This window comes from Polypterus senegalus, chromosome 2, assembly GCF_016835505.1.
Source record: "Polypterus senegalus isolate Bchr_013 chromosome 2, ASM1683550v1, whole genome shotgun sequence".
NCBI lineage: Eukaryota > Metazoa > Chordata > Cladistia > Polypteriformes > Polypteridae > Polypterus > Polypterus senegalus.
In genome coordinates, this window is record NC_053155.1 from 151,150,771 (window position 1) to 151,168,586 (window position 17,816).

At 37.8% G+C, this 17,816-nt stretch overlaps 1 protein-coding gene across 1 annotated transcript in view; it reads right to left on the bottom strand.

Moving 5' to 3' along the window:
* Positions 1 to 17,816, bottom strand: part of ubac2 (UBA domain containing 2) — a 311,947-nt gene that overhangs the window by 270,981 nt on the left and 23,150 nt on the right. Inside the window, exon 2 of the mRNA XM_039744818.1 lies at positions 962 to 1,089. Coding sequence (XP_039600752.1) covers positions 962 to 1,089 — 128 coding nt within the window. The remainder of the gene's footprint in view (positions 1 to 961; positions 1,090 to 17,816) is intronic.

The following is a 17,816-nucleotide window of genomic DNA, read 5'->3' on the forward strand; positions in this document are numbered from 1 at the left end:
TGAACACAAGGTCTACCATCCTATGCTGCTTGTTAATAAGTCTGCTGTAGATCCCACCTAACAAGTCTGGCATATGAAGGTAGTTAAGCTTGAGTCACTTTTTTATTAATATTTGACCTCTACCTGATGAAACCAACTACTTTAAGATTAAACATCTCCCATTATGCTAAAATTTAAATAATCCCTAATGTCAATATTCATGTCTGACAGAGCTATGCAGGTATGTTTTTAAAGTCTTCTGTGTTAGTTGTTATTGCCTGTTCTTTGCAAACTGTATTAGGGATTTAAAGTCTTGTTCATTAATTAATTTTTTAGTTTGCGTGTTTGTTAATTTTACCAATTTAAAAATTTTCATTACAATAAATAAATAATTAATAGTAAACCCAAAAGTATTACTTTTTATTTAAGTCAGATCAGATACCACTGTTGCACCCCATCAAGCAAGTAGATATATATGAAACAATCAGTGATGGGATGATTGCCTTTTAGATTCTTAGAACTTCATAACTGTTTCTGGCAAAGTAAATTTAAAGTTTACATATGTTACTTATTTCTCTATATTCAATAACTCTGGTTAAGATGGCACTGTTGATTTCTGTGATAATGTTCCTAACTTTTTTTTATGCATTTTATGGTCTTGCATTATTTGGCAATTTGTCAATACTCATAATAAGAAATATGTGATTTATGAAATATATGTTATGCCATCTAATTCTAATAAAGAATTATGGGTAACTGGAACCTATCTTGGCAGCATAAGTCTCAAGGCAAGTACTGTGTCTAGACAGAATCCCACACCATCACAGGACACATTTGCTCTCACTGGACCAATCAAGAGTCTCCAAACAACCTAATCTCTATATCTTTGGGATGTGTAATAAAGCAGATAAAACTCTCAAAGACAGGAATGATGAATAAAAACATTTTATGATATTATAGCTTATTCAAGTTAATCACTTACCCGTAGATCATGGATGACCAGCTGAAGATCATATACAAAAAAGTTCTGATACTGAGGAAGTAACACAACTAATAGAAAGGCAAGAATTGTAGGCACAAGCAGCAAGCTTTTAGTCAAAGGAGCCTTATCTGAAACAAAAAAGAAAATAAGAGGTAAAATAACTGATTACATTTGAATACACTCTCAAAAAGATTGATCTTCATTGTCCAATCAACAGAATAATTAAAAGAAAATGCAAAGTATATGATAAACAAAAAGAGGAATACTGTATATCAAAAGAATATATTGTATACAGTGCATAAAACAATATTCATTTCCATGTTGGAACATGAATATGGTGGCATGACAGCTGTTTCAAAAACTAGATTACAGTGTGCTTGATTGTTAACTTTGAGAGTGTCATGATTTTAAGGTTTTTTATGTGCAGAATTGATTCTTGGTGCATTTCGTTTTACAATACAATTTATTTTTGTATAGCCAAAATCACACAAGGAGTGCCACAATGGGCTATGGGCAATGGGTTTTACTTTATTAATGTTATTATTTTGTCTACCCTCAACATTATTTTGTTACGTGTAGGCACACATTTTTAGACTCATTTTTGTTAGCAAAGCTGCCAGTTGGTACTATGTAACAACTGCAAGTCACAATGCATGACATCACATTTTCAACTGTACAAAACTCAGCATTGCAGATTTCCTGATTGTACAAGGTTTTGAACATTATAGTTAATCCAATGCAGTTTAGCTAGCAAGTCTTTCACTCAGATAGGGCTTTTTGCAAGTTTGATTTGACTACAGGCTTTGATTACCGCCTTGGGTTTTGACAATAGGTTGTTTTTGACTTTCGCACTGTTTTTTGAATATATTTTCCTAGACTCTCGCCTTTTTCAAATTCACATCATTTTCTAACTTTGGATGAACAAGGAGGAGTGATAGGAAGACATCATGGGATACTGTCAGGAGGCCACAAAACCACAAGATATGGAAATAGCATGGTGTTCTCTATTCTAGTATTCTAGATGAAATTTCTCAGAATCTTCCCAACTATTAATCTACCTATTTTGTTTTAATACCCTCTAAGGCACTCTTTCTGGTGTCAGGGCATAATGTTCTCTTGCAGACCTGCTTTCACATACTGCCATATCATGGACCTACTTTTTACAAGACTGAATCTATTTAACACTCAGAGGCTGGAGCTAGAATTCTCATTTAATAAGATCAGAAAAGACTGGGAAATTGCCCACTAGAAGTTCTCCCTTTTGGGTTTATGGAATAAACACTGTTTTTAATATATGTACCTTCTTTGGCATTATCCTGAGTGCAAAAAGCATCCCCTGTTACACTAAGATATCTAAAGATTAATTTTAATAAAAAAAGTGTTAAAAAATGTTATAATTTGGATATTACACCTCTAGCTTAAATCAATATATTATTTATTATTAAGACACATAAAAAAACATGCTTTACATCACGGCATGTTGAAGGATGGAAATTTTTTTAAATACAGTAAAAACCACCCAACAACTAGCAGCAGCACACAGGAAAAACATATGACTAACTGTAACCTCAGACTGTTAGAATAAAGCATTGACACCTACAACGTTCGTCACATCACTTATTCCCATAATATACCTTGCGAAGTGCGAATTTGAAGTCATCAGTCTAAATAACTTGCATGGCATTGTCAGGAAATCAGATGTAAAGTGAAACTGCACTTGGATTTTGGATTATGAATGTTTTCTGGCTTTATACAAGGCTAAAAGTACTTGTTCTGGTGTGGATACCGAGTAGTCACTCCTCAGCATCAGCTGTTCCTGATCAGTTTGGTTAATCGTGGCTTTTTGAATCACCCAAGAACAAAACATAGTCTTTTCATATGTAAAATGATTTCTGAATTTCACTTTCTAATGTAGATGAGGGTCTATTTTTAAAATGCTACTCAATTCTAATTGTTCTTTTTGTAGCCTTTCTACAGTATGACATTTACACTTAAATATTACATTTTTCATGAATTAATTTTAATTTTCTACCACTGTGTTCATAAATTGACAGATAAAGATTTTTATGAAGTTATCTTATTATGATTTTTTTTTCATTAAATAATGAACAGTTTGGTAATCAAAAACCACAATTTTGACATCAGCAGGCTTAGGCCATTCAGCTATTAATTACTACTAAGAAGACAAATAAAACTACAACTAAATCAATATCAGTATTTTACAATTTTGTTCTATTTTCAGCCTATGATAGAATCTCCATCCATCCTTTAATCCATTTTCAAAAGGCTATTTATCAAGTACAGGGTCAGGAGGAGCAATAGCCAGTCATAATAGCACAAGGAGCAAGACATGAAACTCATGTACACACTCTCACTCTTAATTTACTTAATTTAATGTTGTCAATGAACTTAATGTAAAGGCATCTGTACAAAAGACTTTTGCCCAGAATCAATAATGTTGGCCTGACTTGTGGTACACTACTGAAGTAACCAGGATGTGGCTGACAACAGGCAGATGAAACCTGCATTTATCTGGAACTTTATTTTTGTCTCTTTCATTATCAATTAATCTTAACTTTACTTTATTAAATCATCAATCAGTTTAGGGTAATATCTTTGACATGGGCTTTTATTTTAAATAAAATGATTAATGAAATGTCAGTGCCTGCTTCAACCTTTAAACATAAAACTGAAAATCTGTTTGCACATATTGGTTGTTCATTCACAGCCCAAATGAACAATGTTTTTCTAGTTTTAAGATATTTTTCAATTATACTTTTTATTTTGTTTTTTATTTTACTTTTTAGTTTTTATTTAGTTTCATTTTTTTTACTTTTTGTAAATCAAATTTTTATTTTAGTTTTTTGCTCTTTATTGTTAGTTAGTTTTAGTTTTTCTGCAATTAACTTTTAGCTTTGTCACATTTTATTAATTTTGCATTACTCAAGGTAGCACGGTGGTGTAGTGGTAACGCTGCTGCCTCGTAGTTAGGACACCCGGGTTTGCTTCCCAGGTCCTCCCTGCATGGAGTATGCATGTTCTCCCCGTGTCTGTGTGTGTTTCTCCGAGTACTCCGGTTTCCTCCCACAGTCCAAAGACATGCAGGTTAGGTGCATTGGCGATCCAAAATTGTCCCTAGTGTGTGCTTGGTGTACGTGTGTGCCCTGCGGTGGGCTGGTGCCCTTCCCGGGATTTGTTCCTGCCTTGCACCCTGTATTGGCTGGGATTGGCTCCAGCAGACCCACATGACCCTGTAGTTAGGATGCAGCGGGTTGGATGATGGATGGATGGATGGATGGATGGATGCATAACTCAACAAAAATGTCCACATTTGGAAACTGTGTTACAAGTGTAAAAACATAGTATTTTTCATAGTGGTCAAACTAAATATTATTATTTATGGCATACCTGTAAACATAATACATAAAATTGAATTACCTGTGACAGAACTGAATTTCCTCATGATAAAGTGATTTTTTTCCAGTATTGCTTTCTTTGCATTAATGGATTTGGATTGGAATTACTATGACAAAACTATTAATTATATTATGTTTTCAACGTTTATTTTGCATTGTGGAATTTTACTACTCAACTGTACATCAATCCTTCACTATCTGTAATGACGGCATACAAAAGTATTCTGCTATACTTGAATCCAAATTTCACTATTCACCTCACAATACAGTATGCCACAGGCACACATGTCTCAAGGCATTATTTGGTGTTCTCCCTGTTGAAAAGTGCTGTGATTTTGTTTTTTGGCTTTTTTTGCCATATTATTAATTGAAAAATGCTTACAAAGAAAGTGTGGAAAAAGACTGCAACTGCCCTTTCGCCATCCTCTCCTCTTGCCACCCAAATGCAGTTCAGTTTTTCACTCAGTAAGTAACTTTTTTGTTTTTATTTTAATTTGGAAAGCATTACATCCATTCGTGAAGTTGTTTAAAAATGTTCATTTATATCATATATATACCCCTTTGAGTGTAGAAGGAAACATAATTGGTTTCTGAAAATTATTAAAATCGTGTTTATATTTCTACTGCAACTAAACATTGTGGCATATGGCCGGTCGTTTATCCTGGCCAATACCCCCAAGCCGCCAGATGGAGCCCTCCCTGCAACATGGAGGAGCCCGGAAGACCAGCAGGGAATCCTGGACAATGGAGTTTTTATCCACAGCCCTGCTGGATGCCATGGGGGCCGCTAGAGGACGCTGCAGGAAGGGACAAAGACTATTAGCCCTACGCCCCGGAAGTACATCCGAGTCACATGGACAAGAGGACTGACGTGCTTCCGGGGTGAAGAAGAAGACTTTTTATCTGACCCGGAAGTGATAGGCGATCACATGGACTGGGGGATTGGAAACTCTTCCGGGTCAGGGACTATAAAGGACTCTGGGAAATTCCAGATGAGTGAGCTGAGCTGGGTGGAAGGGTGGCAACGTGTTTGGGAGTGGAGGATTGGTTTATTGTGTTTAATTTAATGAGTATTATTTAGAGGAGGGTGCTTTGTGAACTGTTTTTGAAGAATAAAGTCAACATTTGGACTTTTACCTCGTGTCTGGCGTCTTGAACAAGGGTTCAAGGGAGCGATAGTGCCCCCTATCTGTCACAACAATTATTGTACTATTGAGTTTATGAAGTGTTAAACAAATAGGCAATTTGTGGCTTAGGTTCTTCATATTATGCAGAAATTCTTAGTGGACTGTTTTCAATTTGTGTTGATATTTGATTAATCTGGTCAATAATTAACTTCCAAGAGCACTAAACTTTCTTGAAGTTAATACATGAAAAAATGAATTGGTTTTGTCCCCTTTTTGCCATATACATTTCAGGTTTTGGATTTGCTGAAGTACACCAATTTTTCTTGGTATTTGGCAAGCTATTCTTATACCTATAAAATCACATGTAACAGTTTGTGGAAAAGAAAAGTCATGAAAAATGTAAAAACTTATCTGAGGAGAAGTATGTTATAAGTATGTTTATTCAGCATGCATGATGTGTTCACCTAATTAATCTTGAGCATAAGAATGAGCTGTTAAAGTTATTAGCTGATTATATCTGTTCAAGCAGCAATGATCAAACCAGTATTAAGACACCCACTAAACACAAACATATACTCACAAATTATGTAAGTATTAACATCCCATTGGCAAATAATAAATCGGGTACAGGAATTAAAGTAGAAAAAAAGTCCATAATGTTATATTGGTTTAACCTTCCTTTTTGTTCATTTGTGTATTGCAATGAATGTAACAAACTGATAAATGTAACATCACTTCTGCTAGAATTCAACTTTTGTTTTGTTATCATAGTCAAAGGTAGGACCTCTTTGCTTGGAGGAATGTTAGACTCATTGACTCGGCATCTAATCTTTGCATGTGCGTGAGTTACAAAACGTAAACAAAGGCAAGATGGCATCGACATATCTTGAGGGAGCAAAGGAAGTGCAGAAAGCAAAATAAATACTCATCAGACGTATTTTCAGACTCTTAATTTGGTGAGAGTACTCAAGAGATCGAGTAGGAGAGTGAGGAACCGGCATCACCTGATGGAACCCCAGCCAATGAGCTGCCAGCTGAGTGCATTTGTGCAGCCAACACACTTATGGCAAGGTTCGCTTGGGAAGAATACCCAGACATCGATTCGTGGGAGCCAGCCTGGCTACCAGGCTTCACAAGATGGCATGGCTTGTTGTTGGACATGACAGATTACCAGCCGCTCGACTACTTCAGGCTGTTCTTTCCTGAGGCTGCCTTTCAGCTACTGTCAGACGAGACAAACAGGAATACCAAGCAATTTTTTGAATTGTGGGCTGTGCTTGCACCACATTCTCGTTTTTCAAAGTGGAAACACACAACGAAAGATGAGATAAAGGGGTTTGTGGCATTCAAAACAGAGATGGAACTATACTGGCTATATAACTTCAGGGAGCACTGGTCCAAATGTGTTTTTGTACCCTGGTGGCTTTGGACTGGTTATGCCGCATGATAGGTACGTGCTCCTGTCGTATCGAACATATCAAAGCAAGTGCGGACATGAAAAACCGTTGCATGTCCGCACTTTCTCGCGATGGAACGAGACAATGGATATTTAATATTAGCAGAATCCATCAGTCTTGTACGGTCATGCTTTCATAAAACACTATAAATTGGTTCGTTTGATGTGACATGTACTTATTTGTGATTTGAACTTTGAATATAATTATTTATTGAGGAGCAGTACTACGAAAAATAAAATCAGAGGACACAGTTTATTTATTCGAGTTTGAACAAAAAATCTTGTTTCAAGTAAGTACAGGTAGTCCCCAGGTTACGGACATCCAACCTACGACATACAAATGAGGCCGCAGCTGCGACTCATGCACCTCAGTAACTGCCGCTCCGTCATCTTCGGCCTGGGGACGCTGCAAGCGTTGGCTGGACAGAGGCTGGAGGGGGCAATTTTGCTGCTCGTGCAGTGTAGCATCCCTTGGGCAGCTCCCGGCGGCAAGTGGTTTCACTGCCCGCCCACCACACACGGCTGCCCGTTCGTTCTCGGTGGGCGGCTGGTAATGCTGCAAGTGGTGACCCGGTTGTGGCTGAACGGAGGCCATTAAGGGTGAACGGGGCAACGGTGTGTAGCATTGTAGTGTGCCTCGGATGGCTGCGTGTTCAATGGGGGCGGTGGTGCGGTAGACACTGCAGGCAGCATACTGTAGTGGAGGTGACTGTGAGGTCGGCTGGTGATGAATTGCCCCTCGCTGCCCCCATTCATTCTTAATAGCAAGCCTGCTTGTGCTGTTACGCACATAGCAGGAAGATGTCTCTTGTCAGTACAGGGTGGTCCACATCTAATTATGCAGATCCAGATCGTCTGGATGACTTTGATTTATGCAGGGACGATTTCAGTTCGGCATGAAGACGATTCTTCGTGTCGTCAGTTTGCACACTTCTTGATGGTCCGGGATTTTTCAGGTGATTTTCTATGTAATAAACTGAATAAGTTTTAGCGTAATGAAAATTGCATAATTAGATCTGGCCCACCCTATACATCAGACATGCTGACGACTGGCGCCTTCATGCTGTGATAGTGTGTACAGTGCTGTACAGAAGAGCTCATCAAGAATGTCTCTGAAACACAATTCTGATGCAAGTGCTGGTGATATAGTAAAGAAGAGAAAAACCATCACCATTGAAAATAAAGTAGAAATAATAAAAAGGTCAGAAAGAGGTGAAACGCCATCATTCATTGGCAGAGCACTTGGTTACAGTCGGTCAACAATAGCATTTATTAAAATAATGTACCTGTTCCGACTTACAGACAAATTTAACTTAAGTACAAACCTACAATCCCTATCTCTTACGTAATAATATGACTGAACCAAAAAAGAAATGCAGACAGTACAGCTAGGACTGTTTGTACTTATTTTGAATTTACATATTTATTTCATAAATGTCAGAAATGTAAAAGAACTACTCGTATTTTTTTGGTTTAATTTTCGTTAGTGCAGATTTCGATATTAAATGTTGCACAAGATAATGCCATATTCTGTAGTTCTTTTATCTTTTTCAATCATTATTTACAAGTGAATAAAATAAAAAGTTTGATATCTAGTGAAATTTTTAATATCGAGTACTGTACAAATGTATTAATTTGAGTAAGTAAAGTAAATGACTAGGAGGTCGACAGTTTTAAAAGTTTTTGGTAAAGGGGTCTGTGGCCGAAAAAAGTTTGGGAACTCTTGTGTTAAACCATTGCTTTGTGTTCTTTTTTTAAAAAGTGAGATTTTGGAAAAATAGTCAGCCCTGGGAGAAAAGAAACAAAAAAATAAATAACTCAACCATAAAAGAGTTAAAAATGTGTTTGCAAAAAATCTTATTGATCTAGCTTGATCTTGTTATTAGGATATTAATTGTAGCTTAATAATTGTAATTACCTGTGGTAATTATTTGTACTAATGAGACTAATGAAAAAAACAATTAAGGAAAACAGGTCTTATTTATTTACTTAAAATTGAAGTAAAATAACACAAAAACATTTAAAATCAAAGTAATACTGAGATCAAACAGTGCAAGTATGAGTAAACCATTTCAAAGTGGCCTACAGGATTTACACAAAAAAACTGCACTAAGACCAACAAAACTATTATAATGAGAGCATTTTAAACAGACACTTACCCTCAAGGTAAACAAGATATGAATCCACAGGGAATAAAACACTAATCATAACTGAACTATTGAGCATGAACATTACAGTCTGTACATAACATAAAATGCTCTGCTGGCACTTGTATTGTGCAACATAAAAGCAAGAACAAAATCTAATATACTGGACTATAGTGTAAAAAGTCAAAGTTATGTCAAATACTGCACAGAAAAAACAATAGTATTTGTAAACAAGTTCTGTCATATATTGCAGAAAACAATTTTATCCTCAGGCCATTTTTAAACAAATTACTAACTTCAAGCTCTCTCCAATATTGCAAAAAGATATCAGAAAAAAAAAAACTTTGACTTGAAATAACTTTCTAACCTGTTGCCACTATCTGAACTCCACAAGGACATCATATGGAATTTCTAATTCATAGGGTAAGATCTTCAGCATCTCCTGCAGGTGTCAGTGTCTCTCGCTTATTACCATATAAATTACATATAGGCACTCACTACATGTGCACACCCTCCAATATATCATATGGGATTCTGGTGCTACTGCTAATCCTTTTAAACCCTTACTTGTTGGTAAATGCTTCAAAATATATAGAGCACTGGTAGTCATACTCAATCCTGGGGAAACATGTGTCTGCAGATTTAGGTCAATCTGTGGAGAGGCAGTCTATTAATCTTTTCCTTCAGTAATTACCTCAGAAATTATGCTATTTATTATTTAATTCTATGTGGCAATGGTAAACATGCTCTATACAGAGCAGAAGTAACCTTGTTAGACATGCCTTGGCAATACACAGATGCATCCATTACCAAAACCAAAAGGAAAAACACAAGGTCAGAATTTGAAATTGTAAGCCAAAATTACCTTTAAATCTAGTCAAAGTTGTCAGTAATGTTTTGCTTAACTGTTGGCTAATGTCATGCTTTTTCTATATGGAACTGCAGAGTTTATGTATAGCATTTCCAAACAATTAAATGACAGAGAACAACCGGTAATGATGACATTTTAAAGATCGCATACCAATACTAATGGAAACACATGTCATGTCAAAGTAGCACCATCACAATGTTCATTAATAAGTTATCTCTGCAATTTATTACTCGAATAAACATTCCTAATTTAAACTGAGCTTCTAAGCTTGCTTTTTTCCACATTCTAACTGAATTATCCAACACAATTTTCTTGTTTTTCAAAGGCATTTATTAATTACTTGCGTGAAATATAAATGATGATTCTGGCACTTATTTATTTTGAAATATTTTGTTTATGTGTCTGGTTGTCTGAAAATAAGCCCATAGCTAGAAATAAGGGAGAAGGATGAGGCTAGGCTGGTAGAAAACAATTTTCAGTACTGTCTATCTTAGCATTTATTCGTAAGCTGCCATTATGTATTATTCTTTCTTTTCATCGTGTCAAAAAAAAAAAAATAGTAAAGCTAAAAAATACCTACAATGACTTCATGTTCAACACATATGTTCTTGTGGCTCTGCTGGTACTAGCCCCATTTGCAGGATATTCCTCCCTGCTTATTGTAGGTATGCACAATTAAATTATTTGTGGTACAACTCTCATAAGGGTATGGGTGTGCTAGGATAGTGGAAGGAAGGCCCGTAGGGGAAAAATGTGCCTTACTTTGTGATCTCTTCTGTGGATAGTGAATAGAAGTACTGTAGTTTCTAGGAAAAAAATTATGAGAAGACTGAATGTTTACTCATAAATTAAAGAACAGAAACCTTAATTCATTGCAAAGCACTGGCTACAGGTGATACATCAAATCTTAATCTCATAAAGCAAGTGTTTGTTTTTTCAACACTAGCATTATGAGAGCAGAGAATGAGAAAATATGTGAACTAAATCTATCCTTCTCTCCTTCTTATCTGAATTCTTCAGTCCAAATGAACAATTGTTTCCTGTGGGTCAACATAATTTATTTTTATTTGTTATCAACTTTAGTCTGTAAGTCACAATGGTGCCGACATGGACCATCTAAAGACAGTTTTGGATGGGAACTTAATTTGCATTTACTTGCATAAATATTTTTTGCATATATTTACATTAACCTGCCTTTTCCAAGTGCTTGCCTGGTTTATAATAATGTCCTGGTGTCTCTGTTGCTGCATCCCCTACATTTCTAACATCATTTTATGTTGTCTACAAATGTCAGGCTGTCAAGAGGGTATTGGTGCAACAGCATCATCAAGACAAAACAGTGCAGAAAGTTGTCCCAAGCAGAAAGAGAGTACAGTAATCCCTCCTCGATCGCGGGGGTTGCGTTCCAGACCCCCCCGCGATAGGTGAAAATCCGCGAAGTAGAAACCATATGTTTGTATGATTATTTTTTATATATTTTAAGCCCTTAGAAACTCTCCCACACTGTTTATAAATATTCTCCGCACAGTTATACAGTAAACCCTTGTTTATCGCGGTTAATCCGCTACAGATAAATGAATTTCCACGAAGTAGGATTCTTTATTTATAAATCTAATATTTTTGCAGTTAGAGCATAGAAAACCTGTTTACGACCTTCTAAATACGTTTTTTTAACATTATTAGAGCCCTCTTGACATGAAATAACACCCTTTAATCAAACGTTTAAACTGTGCTCCATGACAAGACAGAGATGACAGTATCTTCCTCTTCAAAGTGCGCGTAAGGAGCGGAGAATGTCAGAGAGAGAGTAAAGTAAACAATGAAAAATCAATAGGGCTGTTGCGCTTTTAAGTATGCAAGCACCGCGATAAAGCAGCGGCAATGAAGGGATCAATGAGAAGGTAGCCTTTCAGCATTTTTTACAGGAGCGTCCCTATCTTCTAAGCAAACAGCCTCTGTGCAAAAAGCCCCTCTGCTCACATCTCCTCCGTCAAGCGCAGAGAACGTCAGAGAGAGAGAGAGCGCGAGATTAAAGCAAACAATCAAAAAATCAATAAGTGTGCTTTTGGACGCACCTCGATAAAGCAGCATTTCTTAGAGGAGCATCTGTATCCACTAGGCAAACAGCTTCTGTGCAAACAGCACCTCTGCTCACAATCCCTCCGTCAGGCGCAGAGAATGTCAGAGAGGGTGAGATAGAGGCAGAGACAAGCAAACAATCGAGCAACGCGCAGGAGGCATATCTTATAGCAGTGAGGAGTTTTAGTTAATATGTAATACGTGCTCTGATTGGGTAGCTTTTAAGCCATCCGCCAATAGCGTCCCTTGTATGAAATCAACTGGGCAAACAAACTGAGGAAGCATGTACCATAAATTAAAAGACCCATTGTCCGCAGAAATCTGCGAATCAGCGAAAAATCCGCAATATACATTTACATATGCTTACATATAAAATCCGCGATAGAGCAAAACCGCGAAAGTCAAAGCGCGATACAGCAAGGGATCACTGTACTTACCACACTGGTGGTAACATGGACGGTTCTGCATATGCTACTGTAGTGTCTGATTGGGGATAGAAGAACCTGATGTGTGCTGCATGCCACAAAAGGGCATTTGGCAGGGGAACAAGAATAAGTGAAAGAAAGAAAGGTTCAGTGGAAAGAAAAAAGTTTCTGAACGACCCTTGAGAGCAACTGTTTCTGATGTTGACAGGGATACATGACCCTTCATCCAAAAATGTAAAGAACCCAGTGGGAGAATGCTAGAAGATGCATACCTTCAGGTCCCACACATAAATTTACTAGGCTGGTCTATCTCTTTTAACAGAACAGTCTCGCTGGAGACCTGAGACAAGTAAAGAGTTAGAGGTGCCGAAACATCAGGTCAAACTGCCACCACAGAGAAATTATACCTGTTTTCCCTTGAGTCCGTACTGGCCACCTACAAATTGTTAGAACTGGCCCCCACAGCTTCTCCACCCACACACTTAGTACCAGCTCCCCTCAGGGCTGTGTACTGAGCCCAGTTCTCTATGCCCTGTACACTTATGACTGTACATATAATTACTCTAGCAACACTATCATCAAGTTCGCTGATGATTCCACCATGGTACGTCTCATAACTGGCCAGAGGTTGATTCGGCTGTCAGACGGAAAGGACTCAGCTGGAAAACAGAAGTCAGGGTTGAAAGAGATACAGATGGAAGTTAAGATGTGTAATATTACAGCCTAACAAGCTGCAGAATTGTTGTTTTTATGTTTATTTGTTATTTGTAATCTCTATCAGGTTATATCTCTGTGTAGTTATTTCAGGTTAATAAATGTATAATTTTTGATACTTTTCAATCTCTCAAATAATTTAGAGCCATGTTCTTCAACTGGTGGTGAAATTTTCTGCTGGTCCGCGAAAAAATTTCATGTTGAGGGGTGAGCGGGACACTACACGCAAAAACGAGTATAGGCAAAGTGTGCAGCCACCAAATGCCAGTATTGTGTAAGCTCACCTGTCGACAACACGTTGCAAAAATTCTTATTTTTTTGATGTTATATATTATTTGAAATTGGGAAAAAATTAATTCTCACTTAGAGGATCTGTGCAGAAATTTTTCAAAACCTGGCAGGATCTAATCAATAACATTTTAGAATAAGCTTTTAAAGCACTGAGGAAGCAGATTCGCTCACCATTTTCTTTTATTTCTTTTTCTTCTCCATTAATCTATATTCACTTATTAATTTATCTATTTACTTATTTTTAATAGGTTTAACTTTTATTCTGCTGCCCATGCTCTCTTTCTCAGGGGTGGGGGTTGATTTGTTGCCAATCCTATTCTTGTCAAATTGATCTATTTGTATGGAATGTTGTGTGATTTCAATAAAATAAAATAAAAAATTCTTATTTTATCGCTCTTGTGCGTATTGTTTTCTAACATTGTGTTGTGGTATATCGGAAAACAAGTCATTTTTTTTGTAAAATTTGAAACCCTACAAAATGGAGACAAAAAAAGTCAAACAGCAAAACCTTTTAACCTCCTTTAGTAGAGGCAAGGACAATATTCAGGAGAAAAGTAGTGATGGTACCGAAAGTATACCAAGTACTAGTGTTGATACTTCGGAATGTGCAATACAAACCAAAAAGAGAAAAGGAAATTTTGTTAGGCATTACAATAAGAAGGAGTATTTAAAGCTTGGTTTCATTGTAGCCCCTGGCAGTGAACTATCGCCATGGCCTTTGTGTATAGTATGTTCCTAAGTTCTGTCAAATTACGCTATGAAATCTTCCAAACTTGCTTGTCATTTGCATTCAAAGGATAGAGATTTTACTGATAAGCCAGTGGACTTTTTTTGAAAGATTATGTGACCAGATGAAAATTTAGAAAAGTCAGATGAAAATGATGATGACTACCGATAAGTCGCTGCTTCAAGCATCTTATTTAGTTGCTCTTTGAATGGTTAAAATGAAAAAAAACATATAAGATTGGTGAGGAGTTAGTAAAGCCTTGCATTTCTCATACAAGAAATTTTGAGTCCTCAAGCCTCCAAAAAACTAGAGGCTACACCGCTTTCTGGCACCATCATTCAGAAAATTGTTGATATGGCCACCGATATTGAAAAGCAAGTTGTAGAGGGGATAAAGAAATCCAAGATGTTTCATGATTCACCTTGATGAATCAACTGACGTGAGTGACCATGCTAACCTACTTTGCTTCGTGAGGTATGGATCACTAGTTCAGAGATATTTAATGCTCTTGATGAGCATTTTCAAGCTGGAGCAAATGCGTCGGAGTGTGTATGGATAGTGCATTGCTCAGGAGTAGTTGCGAAAATGAAGTCACACACCCAGAAGTTTTGTCCACTCACTGTATGATCCACCAGGAGCACTTAGCTGCAAAGAAGCTTTCTACTGAACTAAACACTGTGATTAATGACACGGTGAAGATCATTAATGAAATTCATAGTCAAGCTCTGAACTCCAGGCTCTTCACAACACTGTGTGAGAGCATGGACTCACACTACCAACATCTCCTTCTCCATGCAGAAGTGAGGTGGTTATCAAGAGGAAGGGTTCTTGCACGCCTTTTCAAACTGAGGGAAGAAGTTAAGCGGTTTCTGCAAGAGCAAAAATCAGACTTAGTAGAGCCTTTGTTAAATGAGGAATGGATGGCTAAGCTTGCATACTGTATATATTCGTGTATACGTCAGGCCTTGAAACCCGAAAAATTGATTCTAAAATCAGACTCCAAGGTATAGGTCCATTCAAAAATGCGACACTTAATTTTTTTTACATCTTATTGCTTCCTCCAGCCTCGCACCAGTTTCTCAGACACATTGAATTCTGTTGCAGCAGCGCAGTTACCAATTTCTTTCATCACTTCAACGACTTTTAATTTAAAACCAGCTTCTTATTTTCTTCTGATCGAAAGCACCATCATAGATATGGGATGCTCTTACAATGAAGGAGTATGAGGGCGTGAGATACAAAAAAACCACAAAACAGTGCAAATGTCGCTTTGGAATAGAAAAAAGGGCAGTGAGCTCTGTGTTTACTCTCTCAGGTGGGCGTTAGCATATCATAATCTCTTGGACAAATGGCGTGAGTTTTCCGCATTCAACTTATACAACCGACATTATAAAATACAGGAAATTATACTGTAACATCAAGCACTGACTTATCCGCAGGAGAACATAAATGTAAGTATATACAGTATATGGCAGACATATTTAGCCTTCTTAACGAACTTAATATTTCTCTTCAGGTATCTTGTACAAATATTTTTACACTGAGAAATAGAACAGATGCGTCCAAAAAGAAGCTGGCTCTTTAGGATAGTCGCGCACAAGAGGAAGATATAGAAATGTTTCCACTTTTGGAAGAATTTTTGATTGCTGCTGATGTCAACCAGAAAGTCATATTCAACATAATAATCAACATTTAAGGGCATTAGATGAAAACTTTAAGAATTATTTCCCTGAAAATGAGGATCCTCATAAAGGTAACCTCTGGATTAATAATCCCTTCTTGGAAGATATAAAATCATGCGCACTTGATCATCGTGAAAAAGAAAAGCTGATCGAGTTGTCTTCTGATGTCACTCTAGTGTCTAGACATAAAATGCAATCACTATCTCAATTTTGAATATCACTTGAAAAAGAATATCCATCTCTGAGTTATAAAGCTATCAAATTGTTGGTCATTTTTCCAACATCCCATTTGTTTCAAAAGACTTTTTCAGTCTTGTCAGTAATAAAAAACAGAGAAATCGAATGGATGTTCATCTTTTAGAAACAACACTGCAGCCATGTACATCAAATTTTCTAATAAAGCAGCAGCAGCAGATGTTGCACTAAAAATTGTAATTTTATAAGATTAGCTTTAATAAATAAAATACTATCTATATTGGTTTTTATTTCTGCCTTAGCCATCAACCAGTCCGTGAAATATTTCTCCTATATTCGCCAGTCCACAGGTGTAAAATGGCTGAAGAACACTGATTTAGAGTATAGAAGACAGCTAAGAGTGTTCCCTGTATAACAATATCTAACTCTATTTTAAGGATAGCATTAATGAATCAATCCAGTGTGCATCTAAAGTCTTTTGCCTATTAAATATATAATCTAAATTTAAAAGATTGCGCTGAAGCCAATAACTGCTAGCTTCACAGACAATCTTCTTTGTAGAACAATTTCAAAGATATCCTATGAGTTAAAGAAAGCGAACTCGAAGGGCATCAGCTCCCTCTCCCTGCAGATCTAAAATTATTTTAAGCAGGTTCAGTGATCCCATAACTAAGAAAGTTTGAAAACTGATGGAGAGAAGGTTGGATGGTAAATGAGTATTTGTTTTTCTGACATTAAGACATTACTGAAGGCAGCCTGGTGGCTCACATGGAAAGGGCGTTTGACCGTGTCCCTCGGGGAATCCTGTGGGGGGTGCTCCGGGAGTATGGGGTCTTGGACCCCCTGATAAGGGCTGTTCAGTCCCTGTACAACCGGTGTCAGAGCTTGGTCCGCATTGCCGGCAGTAAGTCGAACCTGTTTCCAGTGAGAGTTGGACTCCGCCAGGGCTGCCCTTTGTCACCAATTCAGTTCATAACTTTTATGGACAGAATTTCTAGGTGCAGCCAGGGTGTTGAGGGGGTCCCGTTTGGTGGACTCAGGATTGGGTCACTGCTTTTTGCAGATGATGTTGCCCTATTTGCTTCATCAGGCCGTGATCTTCAGCTCTCTCTGAATCGGTTCGCAGCTGAGTGTGAAGCGGCTGGGATGGGAATCAGCACCACCAAATCCAAGACCATGGTCCTCAGCCGGAAAAGGATGCTTTCTCAGGGTTGGAAGCGAGATCCTGCCCCAAGTGGAGGAGTTCAAGTATCTCGGGGTCTTGTTCACGAGTGAGGGAAGAATGGAGTGTGAGACCGACAGGCATATCGGTGCGGCATCCGCAGTGATGCGGACTCTGCATCAGTCTGTCGTGGTGAAAAAGGAGCTGAGCCATAAGGCAAAGCTTTCAATTTACCAGTCGATCTATGTTCCTACCCTCACCTATGGTCATGAGCCATGGGTAGTGACCGAAACAACGAGATCGCGAATACAAGTGGCTGAAATGAGTTTCCTCCGCAGGGTATCTGGGCTTTCCCTTAAAGATAGGGTGAGAAGCTCAGTCATCCGGGAGGGACTCAGAGTAGAGCCACTGCTCCTCCGCATTGACAGGAGTCAGATGAGGTGGCTTGGGCATCTGATCAGGATGCCCCCTGGATGCCTCCTGGTGAGGTGTTCCGGGCACATCCACTGGGAGGAGGCCCCGGGGAAGACCTAGGACACGCTGGAGGAACTATGTCTCCTGGC